Here is a 16,061-nt window from a genome sequence, read left to right on the forward strand (position 1 = left end):
AGTGGTGAGGGAAAATGAAAGCAGGCTTCACCTTTTTATTTTTCTAATGATAAAAAAAGTCCCAATGGTACGAACCCTTCTTGTTCTTTACTGAAATTTCCTGTGGAATTTATTATCTTTTTCATGGGAAATGGGCAATTTCTTGGAGGAAATGGAGAACTTGCAGCAATATGCATGAAATCTAGTGGTTTAGATATTATGGAGACTGTAATGAAGGCAGTAGCTGGGTCTTCATCCAAAGCCTCTTTTCTCTCCCTGCTTCTGCCTTCTTGCTGGGAAGAAGAATTTTAGCTGATAAATTGGGATGAGTGTTAGAAACAAACTCAGTGATGAAACAACCACCCCCAGCCCTCAACGCTTGACAATGGGAAAGATGATTTGATAATGGGTTCGGAGAGACATTGCTCTGCCCAGACAGCTTTTGACAAGACGTGTTCAATGGCCCTTAATCCTCCCTGCCCTGCCGACAGTGGCTCCAAAGCAAACAGCAATAAAACAAAGCCCTGGGCAACATCAGGCTTTGGTCTCTAATCGAGGTCGGTTGGTAACCTTTAACTTCAGCAGCCACGAGCAGCTCCTGGGGATCTCGCCTGGGGGCTCTGGGTCCTTTGCCTGCATCTCACTGCAGCTGATTTTTAGATGCTCAGCCCAATCCCCTTTTTTTTTTCCTCTTTTCTTTTTTTTTTTCTTTTTTAATCTGGCAACCCCAAATCTGCTCTGTTTGGCAACCTGTGGTAGCATTTGGGAACCCAAGTCCCAAAAAGCCATGTTTTCATGTGTATATGCAGATTTGTGTATCACGAGGCAGGGAAGCTAGCCAACCTAATTTTTTTACTATTTTTAAAACACCATTACATTTTCCCTAGCTGTGCATCAGTGCAAGTTTAATTGCAACAAACTGCCTGGCTGCAAAGCTCTTCCTTACTAAGCTGTTACTGCTCGAATCTGCAAGCAGCCAGTGATCAGCATCCTCTAAGGCAACAGGCAGGAGGATCCCACCAGCTTTGTTGCTTGGAGGCTGTAACTGAGCAGCTGAGGCTGCTGCCTGCCCTTTTCCAACTCTGCTTAGTCCTGGCTTTGGTTACAGCATCAGGCCACGGTGAGAGGCAATATCTGCTACCAGGCAACTGCTCAAACCCCTCCATCTGGATTCACCAGAGGATGTCTGTCTACTCATGGCAGCCCCATGGAGTTGCTGGGGATAAGCTTGTGGGACAAGCTCAGTAGGAGCAGCAAGGGAGGGGTCAGCTCCATTTGGGGATGGCTTCGTTGAGATATGTGTCTCGACCCTCTAACCTGTCTTGTGCTTTCTGCTTCTGCAGCTCAATGTCCTGAACAATGTCAGCAACTCAGAGGATGTCAAGCCCTTGCCGGGTCTCCCAGGGATTGGGAACATGAATTATCCATCTACAAGTCCAGGATCCTTAGCCAAACACATCTGTGCCATCTGTGGGGACAGGTCCTCAGGTAGGAGGTGTTCTTTCTTGGAGAAGGCTTTGTGCAGTGAGAACTCCCCTGATGCTCTGAAGCAAGGCTTGTGCAGGAGTGAACAGTGAGGAGGCTCTCTGGGGCCAAACTGGCATTGCAGGATTTGTAGCTGGGGGTCTGGCTTACCCAAGGCCAGGCTGCCTGTGTTGCAGAATAGTTCCACTGTGCCCAAAAGAGAGCAAACCTAAAAGCCATGTTCTTCTCCCTTATCTGTATAATCTCATTTTACATTTTGCCCCCGTTTATCAAAGGTAAATATATCAAATCTCTGTGTTCTCATTTACCTGTGCTTTGTGTTAGCTGGGTTTTGGCTGTGTCTGGGCTTTCTCTCCTACCCAGTGACCTGCAGCCTGGTGTGCATTGCAGACCCCTCCATACCAGTGCACCCCATTTGCTATCTATGGCTGTTTTTCACTTGCACTGCAGCAAGTCATTACACTGGGATGCAGTCCCTCCTTACAACAAGAAAGCAGTGGTCCTATAGTTTGACTGCTTCTGGTCATTATTCCTGCTGGGAGCCACTGAAGCCAACTCAGGCCTGTTAAGGTGATCCCCTGCAGTCAGTGTTCTTCACTTTTGGGGTTGGTTCGAGCTCCTCCACCGCGGAAGGAAAGGCAAATACCTGCTTGCCCATTGATGGCCTCTCCTTCCTTCCCCAGGGAAGCACTATGGGGTGTACAGCTGTGAGGGCTGCAAAGGCTTCTTCAAGAGGACAATCCGTAAGGACCTGATCTACACTTGCCGGGACAACAAGGACTGTCTCATAGACAAGCGCCAACGCAACCGCTGCCAGTACTGCCGCTATCAGAAGTGCCTCGCCATGGGGATGAAGAGGGAAGGTATGAGGGGGCTGGTGCAAGGAATGGGTGGGCTTGTAGAAATTTTCCTTACATTCATTAGGGTAAACCTCGATCTTGGTGGCCCTCCAAGGCCGGTGCATTCCAAAAACCCACGCTGACAGCTTTAGGGTGTTATTGACCTTGTTACATAAAGGAAATAAGAATCAGAGAATCGTTCCAGCTGGAAAAGATTTTTAAGATCAAGTCCAACCATTAACCCAACACTGCAGTGTCCACCACTGAGTGATGGGACTGGTATTTCCTCGCCATGTTCTTCCTTCCACTAAGATTTGGTGACTTTAGAAGCACTTCCATAGCTTCTTCATATCCATTACCCTAAAGAGGACAAACACTTCCCCCAGCTGGCTGGCACATACATGTGTCCTGTGTTGCCCTCCCTCACAAGCACCAAACTGGATGTCCTACTGATCCATCTCCTTGGGTGCTGCCAGTACCCCAGCAGCTGGGCAGTGCTGGGAAGCATTCTCCCAGCTGGAACACACACAGCAAAGTGCTGAGCACTGAAAAGCTGTCATGAGTGCTGAGGAACCTCCCATGGTTTGGCCCTTCCCTTAAAGCACCCTAGGATAAGCCAGGATAAGGCAAGGCTGATGCAAGGCACTCTGGGCTCCTACTCACACAGGGGAGTGATGATAGCAGGACCAGTTTTGGGACATTTCTCCCCAGCAATGAGCTAAACCAGTATGATTCCTGCTGGTCACTTCTTTTTTTTTTTTAAGCAGGATTTTCTTATTTCCCTTTGAGATTTCTCCAGTGAAAATGTACATCCAAGACTTCTCTTGCACACAAGACCTGGCATAAAACATACACACGTCCTGTAGTGACCTGTCTTACACACACACAACAGCCCTGGGAGTTAATAGCTGAGATCTGGAGACAATTTCATGATTCTGTGCCTTCAGTCAGCAGATATTTTGGAAAATGTATGGGAGGAGAGAGAGAAGATGTTGGGGCACTGAGGTGCTTAGGAACTTTCTAGAGGGGAGCATTAGCAGGAGAGGTGGTAAATGGAAAGGTGACACCAGGGCTGGGCCAGGCTGTGTAGGATTTCACTCAGGAACAAAACAAGCAGTGTGTGTGGATCTAGCTGGGGGTGAGGGACCATCTAGCCCTGCTGCTGGATGCTCTGACTGCTGTGGGACTGTTTGAAGCACACTGGGAGCACAGCAAACCTGTGTGTAAGTGCTAGGTTCCTCCTGCTTCCTCCAGCACCTAGTGACAGCTGAGTCCAGGCTGCCACCTGGAGGTATCAACTCCTCTCTATTCTGGAGCTTCATACCTTGGAAATCACAGCCTTTGTGATTTGACCTTTGTCAAATCTGCAGGCAGCCTCAAAGTTATTGGTGTGGGAACAGCCATTTTAATGGTTGTACATCTGAAATATCCATTTATTTTCTGTTCTCCCCCTCCTGTGGGGTTTTCTCATCCCTTCTCCCAGAGGAAAGGGTACCCACTGTGGGCAGGTAAGTGTTGCTGTGGATGTGGAGCCATGTTTCTGTCCCACAGCTGTGCAGGAGGAGAGGCAGAGGAGCAGGGAGCGGAGCGAGAATGAGGCCGAGTCCACGAGCAATGGCAGCGAGGACATGCCTGTGGAGAGGATCCTGGAAGCTGAGCTGGCAGTGGAACCCAAGACAGAGGCATACAATGACATGACCACAGAGAGCTCGGTAAGGGGCACTAACATCACTTGCAGCTTGAGTTGAGAGACTGAGGTGTGATTTGAACAGACAAACTCCATGTGAACAGCCAGCATTTTGCAAGGGGTTTTTGCTTCACAAACAATTCACCAACAATTTTTCTTTTGAATCTACTCTGAATGACAGCTAGAAAACAGCCTATACATTATTTTCCAAGCATTTTTTCCCAGTTCCCTTTAATTTCAGTGAGTAGATAGGGCAATGGCTGGATGTTGGAGAGTCTGAGCCCTGTGCTGGCTTCCACAGTTGCATGCCCCTGGACACTGTTTGCCCAAGAGTGGAATGGAGCTGGACACAGCAGGTTTACTGCTGTGGTTTTACTGGTTTCAATAAAGCTACTGCTCATGCCTGTTCAGAGGCTGCTTGATTGCTTCTAGATATGCCCTGGGGAGCAGGACTGCAGCCTGCCATGCAGGACTTGCTTTGCAAAGAGCAGCAAGCAAACAGAAAAGTCTGGCAACCAGCTGATTTGGCTGGCTGTAGAGGGGATAGTAGTAACAAATATCTCCTCCTCCCAACAGCACACAGCTGAGATTATTGGCAGTTTGATCCTTCTACTTGTGGCTTTGAGTATCGTTAACTCAATCTGATACACTGTGCAGTGCAGATAGTGGCTAGCAGAGATTTTTCACTGACAAATTCTCCTCTTTTCCTCTGTTCTTTTCCTTTTGATGTTGCTCTTAATCAGACAAATGACCCTGTCACAAACATATGCCACGCAGCCGACAAGCAGCTCTTCACACTCGTCGAGTGGGCCAAGCGAATCCCCCACTTCTCTGACCTGACGCTGGAAGACCAAGTCATTCTCCTCCGGGCAGGTAGTGTCTCCACCTGTGGCCTATGGAGCTGTTCCCAGTACCCCTGTCCCCTCTCTGGGCTCTGTGCCATCCAGCCAGGCTGGGTGGCAAATGTGAAATCCTGAGCTGATCCACTGCTGCCGTCACAGGGCAAGCAACCCATCCTGAGCCACAGTGAGTGGTTGGCAGAGGTTGTGGGTGGGGCAGTGGAAGCTGTTGCTTGTTCCCCTCTTCATGCAGACATGGAGCACTGGGGGAGAGCAAAAAAATGTGTCTGGTTGATGCAGTTCTTGTAACTGCAGAACTTACTATGAGTGAGGCACGTTAGTGTGTAATGTGCCAAATGATGTAATGGGGTTGCTGATGCTAGGAATAGGTTTTTAGGAGGAAAACCCAAGATCTTTTCTGGGTTTACTTTTTTTCCTCCCTTTGAGCCTGTTTCTGAATCTTCCTTGCTGCTGGTAGGGGTCATAGAATCCTAGAAAATGCTGAGTAGGAAAAGATCCACAAGGATCATTGAAGTCCTATTCCTTGCCCTACACAGGACCACATCCCACCACGTGCCCAAGAGCATTGTCCAAATGCTTCCAAGGGGTTTGCCACCCCTTGCAGTGTTGGCAAGGGTGCAGTTGGTACCTGGGGTTCCATCTCTCCGTGAGGCGAATCTGAAGCCAGCAGGGAGAAACCAGCTCTCCTGCTCCACGTGGAGCATGATTTTTTTGGCTGAACTGCCTCATGTGTCCTGCACACCTCCTCTTCTAGGCTGGAATGAGCTGCTCATTGCCTCTTTCTCCCATCGCTCCGTGTCGGTGCAGGACGGCATCCTCCTGGCCACGGGCTTGCACGTGCACCGCAGCAGTGCCCACAGCGCTGGGGTGGGCTCCATCTTCGACAGGTAGGTGGCCTGTTTGTCATCCCCTAGCAGTGGTGGCCAGGCTGGCTCTGTCCCCCCCTCTGAAAGAGAAACATCCATGCAGAGAACTAGAGCAAACTGGGGTGATTTGGGGCAGAAGTAGCTTAGAATGAGGAGGGGATGCTTCACGGACTGAAAAAAACAAGAACGAGGTGAAGGCACGTTGGAAAGGGATTTGCAGCTGCAGAAGCAGATCTCTGGTTGGGTGTGCAGGGGGAGGAATGCTCCTCTCTCAAGATTTTGCTGTAACTGTATCTAGATCTAAAATTGATCACCAAGAGCTTTTGGTGGCAAAGCCTTAAACCTCAACTTGGTCATGTAACAACTGCACGTGTGCTGTCCCTGCCATGCCTGCTCTCTGTCTGGCAGGACTCTAACTTACCACTCTTACACAACTAGCATATGTAGGGATAGTGCCCATGTTTTCCACAGTAAAAAGTGGAGAAAACCCATGTGGTTTTCCTCAAGTGAGTGCAAATTGTTCTCCATAGTCCAAACAGAGCACAGAGGCCACATGCTGAGCAAAGTGAGAACAGGAGCGAATTTGACACTCAGGTCCCTGGATGCTGTTGCTGCACATGTAGAACAGCAGAGTGGGACATGGCTGTCCCTCAGAGCTGCCTCTTCCTGCAGAGAGGAATTGGGGGGTATTCCCAGTGCCTGTCCCAGATGCTGTTCAGCCCCCAGCCTTGCTGTCTGTACCCGTCTCTGATCGTGTGCCTGCCCATGTCCCCCACATGCAGGGTTTTGACAGAGCTGGTGTCCAAAATGAAGGACATGCAGATGGATAAGTCGGAGCTGGGGTGCCTGCGAGCCATTGTCCTGTTTAACCCAGGTAAGTCTGAGGCCCGGGCCAGTGCCAGGTAATGTGCACTCCCTCTGGGCCATGGCAGGTCACAAGCAGGAGGGCTGTGACAGTGAGCATCAGAACTGCAGATGGATTTCATAGAATCCTAGAATGGTGTGGGTTGGAAGGGACCTTAAAGATCATCTCATTCCAACCCCCTCCATAGGCAGGGACACCTTCCACTAGACCAGGATTTATCCCAGTCCCTGGGTATATGATTAAAGATAACCCAAGTCCTCTCCCACCCATCCACCCAGTCACTCTGCTGGCAGCGGAAAGGTCCTCTCTGCAAGGATTTCTTCCCCACCTGTATTTTCTCCCCTTCTCCCAGATGCCAAGGGTTTATCCAGCCCCTCAGAAGTGGAGTCACTGAGGGAGAAGGTCTATGCCACGCTGGAAGCCTACACGAAGCAGAAGTACCCCGAGCAGCCAGGGCGGTGAGTGCCCCCGGGCAAGGCAGGCAGCACAGGGCAGCACCATACCCACCCTGGAAAGAGGAGGCTGAGGGAGGGTGTCTGTGCTAGCTCTGCCTGAGCCACAGTGCCCTAATCCTGAGCCTTCAGGGTGCTGGCGAGATGGAATTTTCTTGCTTTCCAATCCAATCCTACCCTCTGCTGGCCGAGCTCTCGAAGCGCCGGCAGCTGGGTCTGTCCCCACCTCCGCCAGTCAACGATGCAGCCGCAGCAACCTCTGCGATTTTTGGCTCTCGCTGTCACCACAGAGCGCTGTGAGCCGTGGGGAGAGGGAACGGGCTGCCAGCTGCACCCCCTTCCAGCTGCGCCTCCAAATGGGAGGCAATGACTGGCAGCGGCACTGCTGAGGGGCTGTGCTCCCTCTCGGAGTCTGGGGGTATTTGAAGACAGATTTAAATGGCACCATGGAGATGTAAGTCTTGCAAGATGTTAAGATGTTCAAGTCTTGGAGGGAGAATCTGGATGTATCTTCTTTTTCTTTTTTTTTTCCTTTTTTTTTAAGTCCTAAAAATGCTATTCTGTTTTGGAAAGGTGCATATTCCCTCCACACATAGGGAAACAAATGCTTACCTTGAAAGCATAGGGGAGTCTAAGACTGGGAACGCCCCAAAGCATTTTTGGGGAGAATTTGGGCTGGCTCAGGCCTGGAAGTAGGTGGGAGAGGGTGGCCAGTGCCTCCATCGTGCCTCTGACTCTGTCCACTTACAGGTTTGCCAAGCTCCTTCTGCGTCTGCCGGCGCTGCGGTCCATCGGACTGAAGTGCCTGGAGCACCTCTTCTTCTTCAAGCTGATTGGGGACACCCCCATCGACACCTTTCTCATGGAGATGCTGGAGACACCCCTCCAAGTCACTTGAGGGTCTGGCCCCTCTCTGGCCAGCCCTTGGCCCCCCCATCCCTGCACAACCTCCTGCCCTTCTTCTCTGAGCCTGCGAGAGCTCCAGAGATGTCCTTCACCCTCCTGTCCTCCTCAGTGGGATTGTTGTGGTTTTGTACAGCTGTAAATCACCCCCTCTAACCCTCTCTGGCCTGTCCAGGGGTGGGTCACAGGTCCTCTGCCCAGCTAACCATTCCCTTGTCCCCCTGTACAGATAATTGCTTTAAATTATTTTTTCATTCTCAATAAAAGTCAACAAAACAAATAAAACAATGTGAGCTGGCAGAGTGGTGCCCTCTTTTGCTGCAGTAACTGCTCCTTCCTGTGTCATTTGGAACTGGCCAAAGTTGGCAGATCTCAAATTTCTTTTGCCTCTTTGAAATGTGCAGATTCTTTCTCCTCCAGTGATAATGGGCATTGTGTTTCCTTAGAAATATTTTTGGGATGGGGCTGAGGGACCAAATCACGGCAGGAATGTCACTGGGGATATAACTCCTTGTGCTGATGGGCACAGTCCTCTGGCCAAGAGAGGACAGGTGTTGATTCTTCTTGCTCCTGTTAAGGAAAGACTTGGAGAAACTTGCTGCTTTTAATGAAAATGTTTCATTCCACCATCTTAAAAAGAAATCTTTGAATTATTTGAATTTTTAAAGTAATTTTAAAAGTAGTTTTTTAATGTGGTTTTTTGTTGTTGTTTGTTTGTTTTCTGAGCTCGTCCAGCCACTGACAAAAGAACTGAAGTGTTTCATTTTGGTCCTGGTGGAGTATTTTGGGTTAACCCAAACCTTTTGCTCATGGATAACTTACATTTTCCTGAAGCTTTGTGGATTCCCATTCTCAGGCTTTCTCCTCCCCCCCATATTTTTGCACTGGAAACAGGTTCCTCAACCCCAAATTTATAATTTCACAGTTTCATAATTGAAACCTGTGGGGAAAGAAAGCACAACACACTCTAACAAACGATCCTCAAAGGTCTCCCTGGTCTTTCCCCTCCTCCAATGGCACCACTGGAGCTTCCCGTTGCAGCCGAGCTAACCAGAGTCAAACGAGTTAAAGACATTAATTTGTTCAATATGCGGAGCTTATCCTGGTGGGAAAATGTCCTCCCAGGAACCCAGCGAAACTGTCTGTATTATTATTCATAAAACAGGTGTAGTGTTAAGTGATCTGCCCCTCCTGACCCTCTCAGCAGACAGAGCGGTGAGATGCAGCCGCGCTTCGTCTGTCCGCCTGACAGATTGCAGCGCTGCCGCCTGGCGACTCGGGCAACTTCCAGGGAGAGCAGGAGGGACAACAGGAAAGGAAGAAGGATAAAAATGAAACATTTTGTTAAAACTCCCCCCGCGGGGATATGATTCATTCTCCGGTATTTCACTGCGAGGAGGGAAAAGAGGATTAAAAGAGCAGGAGGGAAAAAAAAAAAAAAAAAAAGGAGGAAAACCCCAAAATTATGAAAACTCTTCAATTTTTTCTTTTCCTGGTGACACTGAAAAAAATCCAGAGAGAATTTAGAAAGAAGTGAAAAGCATTGGCCAAAGGGCTATTTTTAATTGAAATTATATTTTTCCATTAACAGGGAGGTATTTAAAAGACAGCAAATACACAGCTTGCTCCTTGTAAAACTATTGCTAGAGTTTGAGATGCTGCACAGAGGCTGTGCTGGGATGGTACCACACCACACTGCTGGTGAGACAAAGCAAGTGGTCGCCTCCAGCCTGGGCTGCTCAGGCTTTAAGACCTGTGAGCTTCTAAAAGCTGGTCTCCAGCTGGCTGGGTTGGGTTTCTTTTCTGATTATAAAGCCCTGAGGTTTTCCTGACCTCCCTGCTCTCTGGTTTGATGGTTTAAATCAAGGAAGTTGATTGACATCAGCAGGCTTTAGTGATAGAAGGGCTGCAGGAGCTGATGCCACTGTCTGGAGACAAAACCCTGTGGCATTCATGGGTTTTTTAGAAATATGTGGAGGAAAACCTGAGGGTCTTCATGCCTGCAGCAGATCTCTCGCTAAGGTGGTGTGCAAGTGCTATTTTGGAGCCCTGCAGCCCTCAGTGGTAATTCAGAGTGTGCTTTGGCCCTGGAGAGGACAGGATGCTTCCACCCCAGTAGTGCTGCCTCTTTCAGGAGCTCACAGGCTGTTCTCAGCACTCAGTTACTGTGGCTGTGATCACAAGTGCTGACATGGAGCTGCAAGGGTGGAGTTTAGTTTGGCCAAAACATCCATAAGTGCTTTGGGCCAAGCTCAACCCTCTCTGATGGAGGTTTAACACGGTGTGATGCCTCCTGGTGGCTTAATTTGAGTCTGTGATGAGGGATTTAGAGTTCCTGATATTCCATGTTGGCAGAACAGCTCAGTGCATGAGAAACAGAGAAAAATAAACTGGACAGAGTAGTGAGATCAGCACATATCCCAGATGGCACTGCACATGTCACTGCAGTGAGTGCAAGGAGAGCTTGCTAAGCCTCATGAGCCATTCCCCTCACATATCTTGATGCTGATCTCAGTCCACTGCCTACAATATCAACAGTCACTTTTTTGAATTTGGAAGTGAGGGGATATGATAACCAAGGCTGAGGAAGGAAGTCTCTAAGTGACCATTTGTGGCTCCTAGACACCTTCACTCTTAGCAGTCTGGCTCGAGGCTCTGGAAAAATGGGCTCTGGGCCACAAGGTTTCCATGTTGCAGTTTGAGCATGGCTTCGTGCTGTTTCTAAAGATGACTAGTGTGGGTTTTTTTTTGAAAAAATTGTAGGCTTGATCATCTGCTTAACACACCCCACCACATGCTCCCCCACCCTGTGTCTGGCAAGGCAGAGACCGTGACACAGAGTGTGGCTTCTGTGAATAAGAGACCACTGGAAGTGTCACTAGCAGACAAGTGTCCTGTGCAGAGGAAACGAGTCATCCAACAGCTGAGCTCCATCTGCAGTCATTGGGAACCTGAGGTTTGATGTCATGTCCTGGATTTGGTCCTAACCATCGATTCCTCATTCATGTGTGGGCCTCTGCACGGTGGTGTCAAAGTGCTGTCCAAAAGCTGTGCTTCTCCAAGTCTTGCAAAGCATAGGGGTGAGTCCCTGTGGACACCCTGAGCAACTAATCCCTGAGCAGTTAGTAGAAACTCACTGTTGTGGATTTTCTTCAGGATGAGTTGCTGCAGAAGAACAGCAGCTTGGCATGGCTGGAGCTTCCTCAACCTGCAGCCCTGCAAAAACCTAATTTTCATAAAATAGTAGAAATCACCATAATGGAATAAGCCAAGAAAAACTTCCCTCCTTGCATGTGTGTTCAGTCCCAGTTTGTCTGGAGTTACAGCTGCACAAATGATTAAAAAAATAGCACTGAAGAACTCGAAAAATCAAGAAAGAGCAAAGTTTAGGTCCCTTCTAAGGTGATTGTTTTTCCTTGCAGACCTATGCCATGAGGGTGCCTTCAAAATCCAGGCATCAGCCACTGTTCAGCTGTAATGAGCAAAGTGTAACAGGGTCCAGTTACCTGCCCTTCCTACTGAAACCTGGCTCCTCCTATCTCCCTCGATTTTTTTTCTTGTCAGATTCTTCTTGCTGGGTCTTGCCACAACTTTGTCTGAATAGCCAGTCATTGGTTACCCCATGAAACCTCTCATAGTGTCAGATTCAGCTCGGACATTTTTTTCCTTGCTCTGGGATTAATAAATAAACCAGGCTCTGGGAATGACTGGTGCAAGGCTGTCTTCTCTTTCCTACCATTTTCTACATCTCATGGGCTTCCTGAGTTAGCAGCGGGTCCCCCCCACCATGGACAAGCTTTGTTTTGGTACACAGGCCAAATATGCCAAAGCATTTATTAATTCTGAGCTGCTCACTCTGCAGTGCTCTGTGGAGGGGGCTTCAAAAAATAGTAGGTTTAGCCACTTATGATGAGGCCCTTGGGAAATGAAAAACCCTTCAACTCCATTGTTTGTGCTAAGCTGGATTTGTTTCTCACCCAGAAATCAAGTTGGTGTGTTTTCCTGCCCTGTTTTGGGTTCTGTAGTGGCTGCTTCAGTTTCTGCTTAAGTCCAACAACAGCACTTCTGGACTGGGAATAAAAAATAAATCCCAAGCTATAAAAGTTTGAGCTGGTTTGTGTTCAGTTCAGCTCTGTGCTCCCTGTTGAATTTAGTGATTCAAGGGCAATCCTATAGACCTAACATGACTTTCAGACACTGATGTTGTGACTCTGAACCAAGGGGCACCACCACTGGACTTTCCTCCATGACCTCTTGCCTGAACTGGACCCTGGACTGCCTTCACCATCACACCCGAGCTCCCCTGAGATGCTCTCTTTGCTGCCTGGTTTCTCTGCTCGTGCCTTCTCTGTCCCTCCTGTGTCTCTGCTGTTCCATCAAAGACTCAGCTGGGAGGCTGGGGAGACTGTGCTGACCTGGTACCTCCTGGAGCACTAGAGGGCACGAGGAGTTAGAGGAAGAATTAAACTGATGAGAATGGGGCTCCCCAGAGCTGCTGATGGCAGTGGGAAGCAGTGTGTGTATCCTCTTTCGGGGGATGATGGCTTTTATTCCATGGCAAGGTACATTGGGGTGGAAAGCATGACAGGGAAGCCCTGATAAACCCCCAGGTATTTATCAGCATTAGTGGACAAGGACCAACCTATAACTAAGCAAGGCCAATGGCTGCTATTCCATACCTCTCTCCTTATGCCCTCTGTGCAATTAACTCTACCTGAGACATGCTTAGTTTGGGGGATTTCAGTGGGGAAAGGAGAGGATTTTATCACCTATTTGACAGCATTGTGGATGTGGGCTGTTTTCTGGCTTGCCTCTCTGCCAGGCTGGCCAGCCCAGCTGGGTGTGCAGCAGCTGATGCCTATAAAGGGCTGTGAGGGCGGCAGAAGGAGAGGGGGGTGTGGTCCTTTCAGGGATGAGTGGTGTAGAGGGATATCTCTGGTGCTGGGCAGGTGTTTGTCTTCTGGGTCAAGCTGGCTTCAGGCATTAAAGGCACCTGCATGATGCTGGCTAGCTGGCCCACTGACTCCTGTCCTAGGGGAGGTGGCTCAGAGCCACCTTCTTCCCTGGTCTCCTTTGTGCCTGCTTCTGGGTTCAGCCCTCCCTGCCCCAGTGTGGTTCTGCATCTGCTTCACTGGGCAGAGTTAAGGTGATGTTGGAGGAGGGATCTGGCTGCTGCTGTCTGGAGCCGTGTCAGGTGCTGTGACTGTGGATACCTGCCCTGGGAGCTGAGTGCTGCTGATCTCCTTCCAGCAGTGAGCAGTGGGGACCAGCACAAAACGTGACAGCTGGGCAGCCCCAGCGGGGTGATGGCTGGAGAAGATGTGCAGCCCCTCGACCAGTGCTGTGGCCTTGTTAATTTGGTTGACAGCTTCTGCTTAATGCAGTTTTCCCAGACCACCCAGATTTTGCAACACCTGGCTGCCTGCAGACCCTACAGCTAGAAGGAGAAAGCCTAGTCCTGCTTCTCCTCTGGCTTAATTCCCTTCAGCTGCTGATGTGGGCTGCTGCACCTAATTCAGCCCCTGGTGAACTAATCATAGAAACCCTGGTCCTCAGAGGCTGCAGTGAGCTGCCTGAAATACCCTCCCATCTTTTGTAAGGCCAGTTGCTCGTGGTGAAGGTGTGCTTTGGGAGTGAGGGGACTTGGATCGTACTTCTTGCGTGTTTTACTGGTTCACCTGGTGACCATCCTTTGCACTAGCCCAGGAGGGCTCCAGTACCCGTGACATGTGTGGAAACTGGTGGATGTGTAAATCATGAGCAGCAACACTCTGCTGCAGCCTCCTCAGTGTTGCACAGTTGGCTCAGTCGTCAAACCTGATCCTTCACAGACCGAGCTGGGAATTGTGCACGAGAGCTCCAAGGTAAGGCAGTCTCCAGACCCCTCCTCACATGGAGGAGAAGGAGGAGGAGGAGGAACAACACCACGGGGTGGCAACATCTAGGAAGGAACCACTTCCCTCCCAGCTGCTCCTGCATCTCTGATCAGAGGAAATTGGGTGGGTGGTATGAGTCTATAAGCAAGGTGCCCTGCAGAGGGACACAGTTTTTAGCAGTGCTGATGGATGCTATTCCCACCCCACAGGGCTGACCTCCTCTGGCTGTGTAAGGAAAATCTACTGCCCTGCACAGCTGGTTTGCACAGGCAGGATGAGCAGCATGCAGTGCTTGGAGCTCCTGCTGCAGTCTTTGCTGGGCTGGTGTCTTGGCAAGGTGGGTCCAATGGATCTGGCTACCCAGAAACTTGGCTGGAGCTGCTCAGAGACCTTCCAGAGAGCCAAAGATGGAGGCGACAGAGCCCAATGCCTCCCAGCTGCAGCTCAGCCTTCCTGGGTGTGAGGGATCAGAGCTGTTTCAGGATGAGCTCTGATGGTACCAATGCTTTCCTGCCCGAGTGTAGTTATACTGGGATACACAGTCTCAGGACTGTTTCCAACTCCCACGGGATTTTGGCAGGGTGGTGAGGTACCTGTGTTAACTTGTGGCCTCTCTCCTTCTAACAAATTCCCAAATGACATGACCTTGGGTCCCAACATCACCCACGTCATCTGTGTGAGGGGAACCCTTGGTGACGAGGATGCCCCATGGAGGGGCTGGGAGTGCTCCTGCCCCTGGCACCAAGGTCACCGGGAAACACAGGAGGTGAGGCCCCTAAAAACCTCCCATCCTCCACTATCCTATAGCGGGTCCCTCACAGCTCTGCAGCCGCGTCCCTGCTCGGCAGCCGGAGACGGGAGACCCAGCCGTCCTCCGTGCCGGGGAAGCCGCTGTCCCTTGCCCAGGCTGCTCTGGCAGCGGCAGGTACGCTGCCCCAGCCCCGCAGCGGGCGGCCTCGGCCTGCGGGGCCGCGAAACTCCCCGAAAAACAGCGAATTCCCTCAGGCAGGAGAGAAGGGGAGAGCTGAGCAGGATGGGAAAGCGCCGGGACTACGGGAAGGCTGCAAGTTCCAGCTTCCCCGTCCGGGCGGGATCTTTCCTCCGCGGGTTTCTCCTCCCCGAAACCGATGCGGTTTGGCGGAGCCGGAGCGCCGCTTCCCAGGGGCCGCCTCCCCCCGCGGTACCGGCGCCCGGAGCGGACCGAGCCCTCCTCGGCGCCAGCGATCACCGGCGACGAGCCCTGCGGGGCAGCTCTCCGGCTTTGGGGTTTTTTTTGGTTATTTTTTTCCTCCTCGCAACACTCCTTTTCCTTAAACACTCCGGAGCAGCGGGAGCGGGGCGCCCGGGGCGATGCGCGGCGCGGGGGAGCGCATCCTCACCGGAGACCGCCCCGGGCAGAGCACATGCTTTCCCCAAAAACTCCCGGCCTGGGCTTCTCCTGGAAAGGGGAGTTAAGTCCAGCTGGTTTCATTACCGGGAGAGACGCTGTGGTGGGGCACCACCCTCTACCTTTTATTTTTTTTCTTTTCGTCTTTTTGGCTTTCAAGGAAAAGAAGGAAAAAAAAGCCAGGGAGTAAAGCGGAGCCGGGGCGGCTGGGCCGTACACCCCGAAGCCGGGAAGCGCCGCCGGCCCCTCGAGGCGTGGCAGGGCCAGTGCCTGCAGCCAGGTAGGAAAGCGGGGAGGAAACTTATTCCGAGTGGGGTGGGGTGGAGTGGGGAGGGGAGGGCAGGGCAGGGGGTGGGGGTCGGGCAGGGAGGTATCAGCTCCAGGAAATGTGCCTTGGCAGCAGTCGGACGGGCGCTTCCCCGCAGGTTGGTGAGCTCCGCTCCGGAGCCGTCCAGGGCGTCGCGCCTTGCTCCGCAGCCCGAGCAGCCGGGGAGGTGGGGGGGGGGACGGGACAGCCCAGGGAGGGAGGGCCCTCCACAAGACCCTCCAGGAGCGGACGCCTCTCCCACCAGCTCCCCGTAGGAAGGCACCGCCCGGGCCGCCCCAGGTAAGCGGCCGAGTCCCGCCGACGGCAGCCCCGTATCCTCCCGTCCCGCGGCCGCGGGGGACACGGCTCCGGTCGCCCCGCACGTCGGGGCCGCGGGGCTGGGGGGCCGCTGCGACCCCGCCCGGGACAGCGGCTGCGCAGCCGGAGCGGGGGCCCGGGGGGTTCTCCCGTTCGGAGGGAGGAGGGAGCGGGGCGCTGGGGAGCGGGCGGGCGGCCGCGAAGCCCCGACCGGGGGCGGCGGGGCCGGTGGCCGGG

At 51.7% G+C, this 16,061-nt stretch overlaps 1 protein-coding gene across 2 annotated transcripts in view; it reads left to right on the forward strand.

Annotated features, from left to right (window-relative positions):
• The window catches only part of RXRG (retinoid X receptor gamma), a 46,453-nt gene extending 38,198 nt beyond the window's left edge, over positions 1–8,255 (forward strand). For both annotated transcript variants that reach the window (XM_051806595.1, XM_051806604.1), the window contains 8 exons: positions 1,323–1,467; positions 2,148–2,327; positions 3,855–4,015; positions 4,734–4,863; positions 5,605–5,737; positions 6,499–6,590; positions 6,934–7,039; positions 7,784–8,255. In XM_051806595.1, coding sequence (XP_051662555.1) covers positions 1,323–1,467; positions 2,148–2,327; positions 3,855–4,015; positions 4,734–4,863; positions 5,605–5,737; positions 6,499–6,590; positions 6,934–7,039; positions 7,784–7,931 — 1,095 coding nt within the window. In that variant the 3' untranslated portion in view covers positions 7,932–8,255. The remainder of the gene's footprint in view (positions 1–1,322; positions 1,468–2,147; positions 2,328–3,854; positions 4,016–4,733; positions 4,864–5,604; positions 5,738–6,498; positions 6,591–6,933; positions 7,040–7,783) is intronic.
• Positions 8,256–16,061: the final 7,806 nt, after the last annotated feature.

This window comes from Manacus candei, unplaced genomic scaffold (assembly GCF_025592945.1).
Source record: "Manacus candei isolate 608988 ecotype Guabito, Panama unplaced genomic scaffold, ASM2559294v1 h1tg000005l, whole genome shotgun sequence".
In the NCBI taxonomy this organism is placed as follows: domain Eukaryota; kingdom Metazoa; phylum Chordata; class Aves; order Passeriformes; family Pipridae; genus Manacus; species Manacus candei.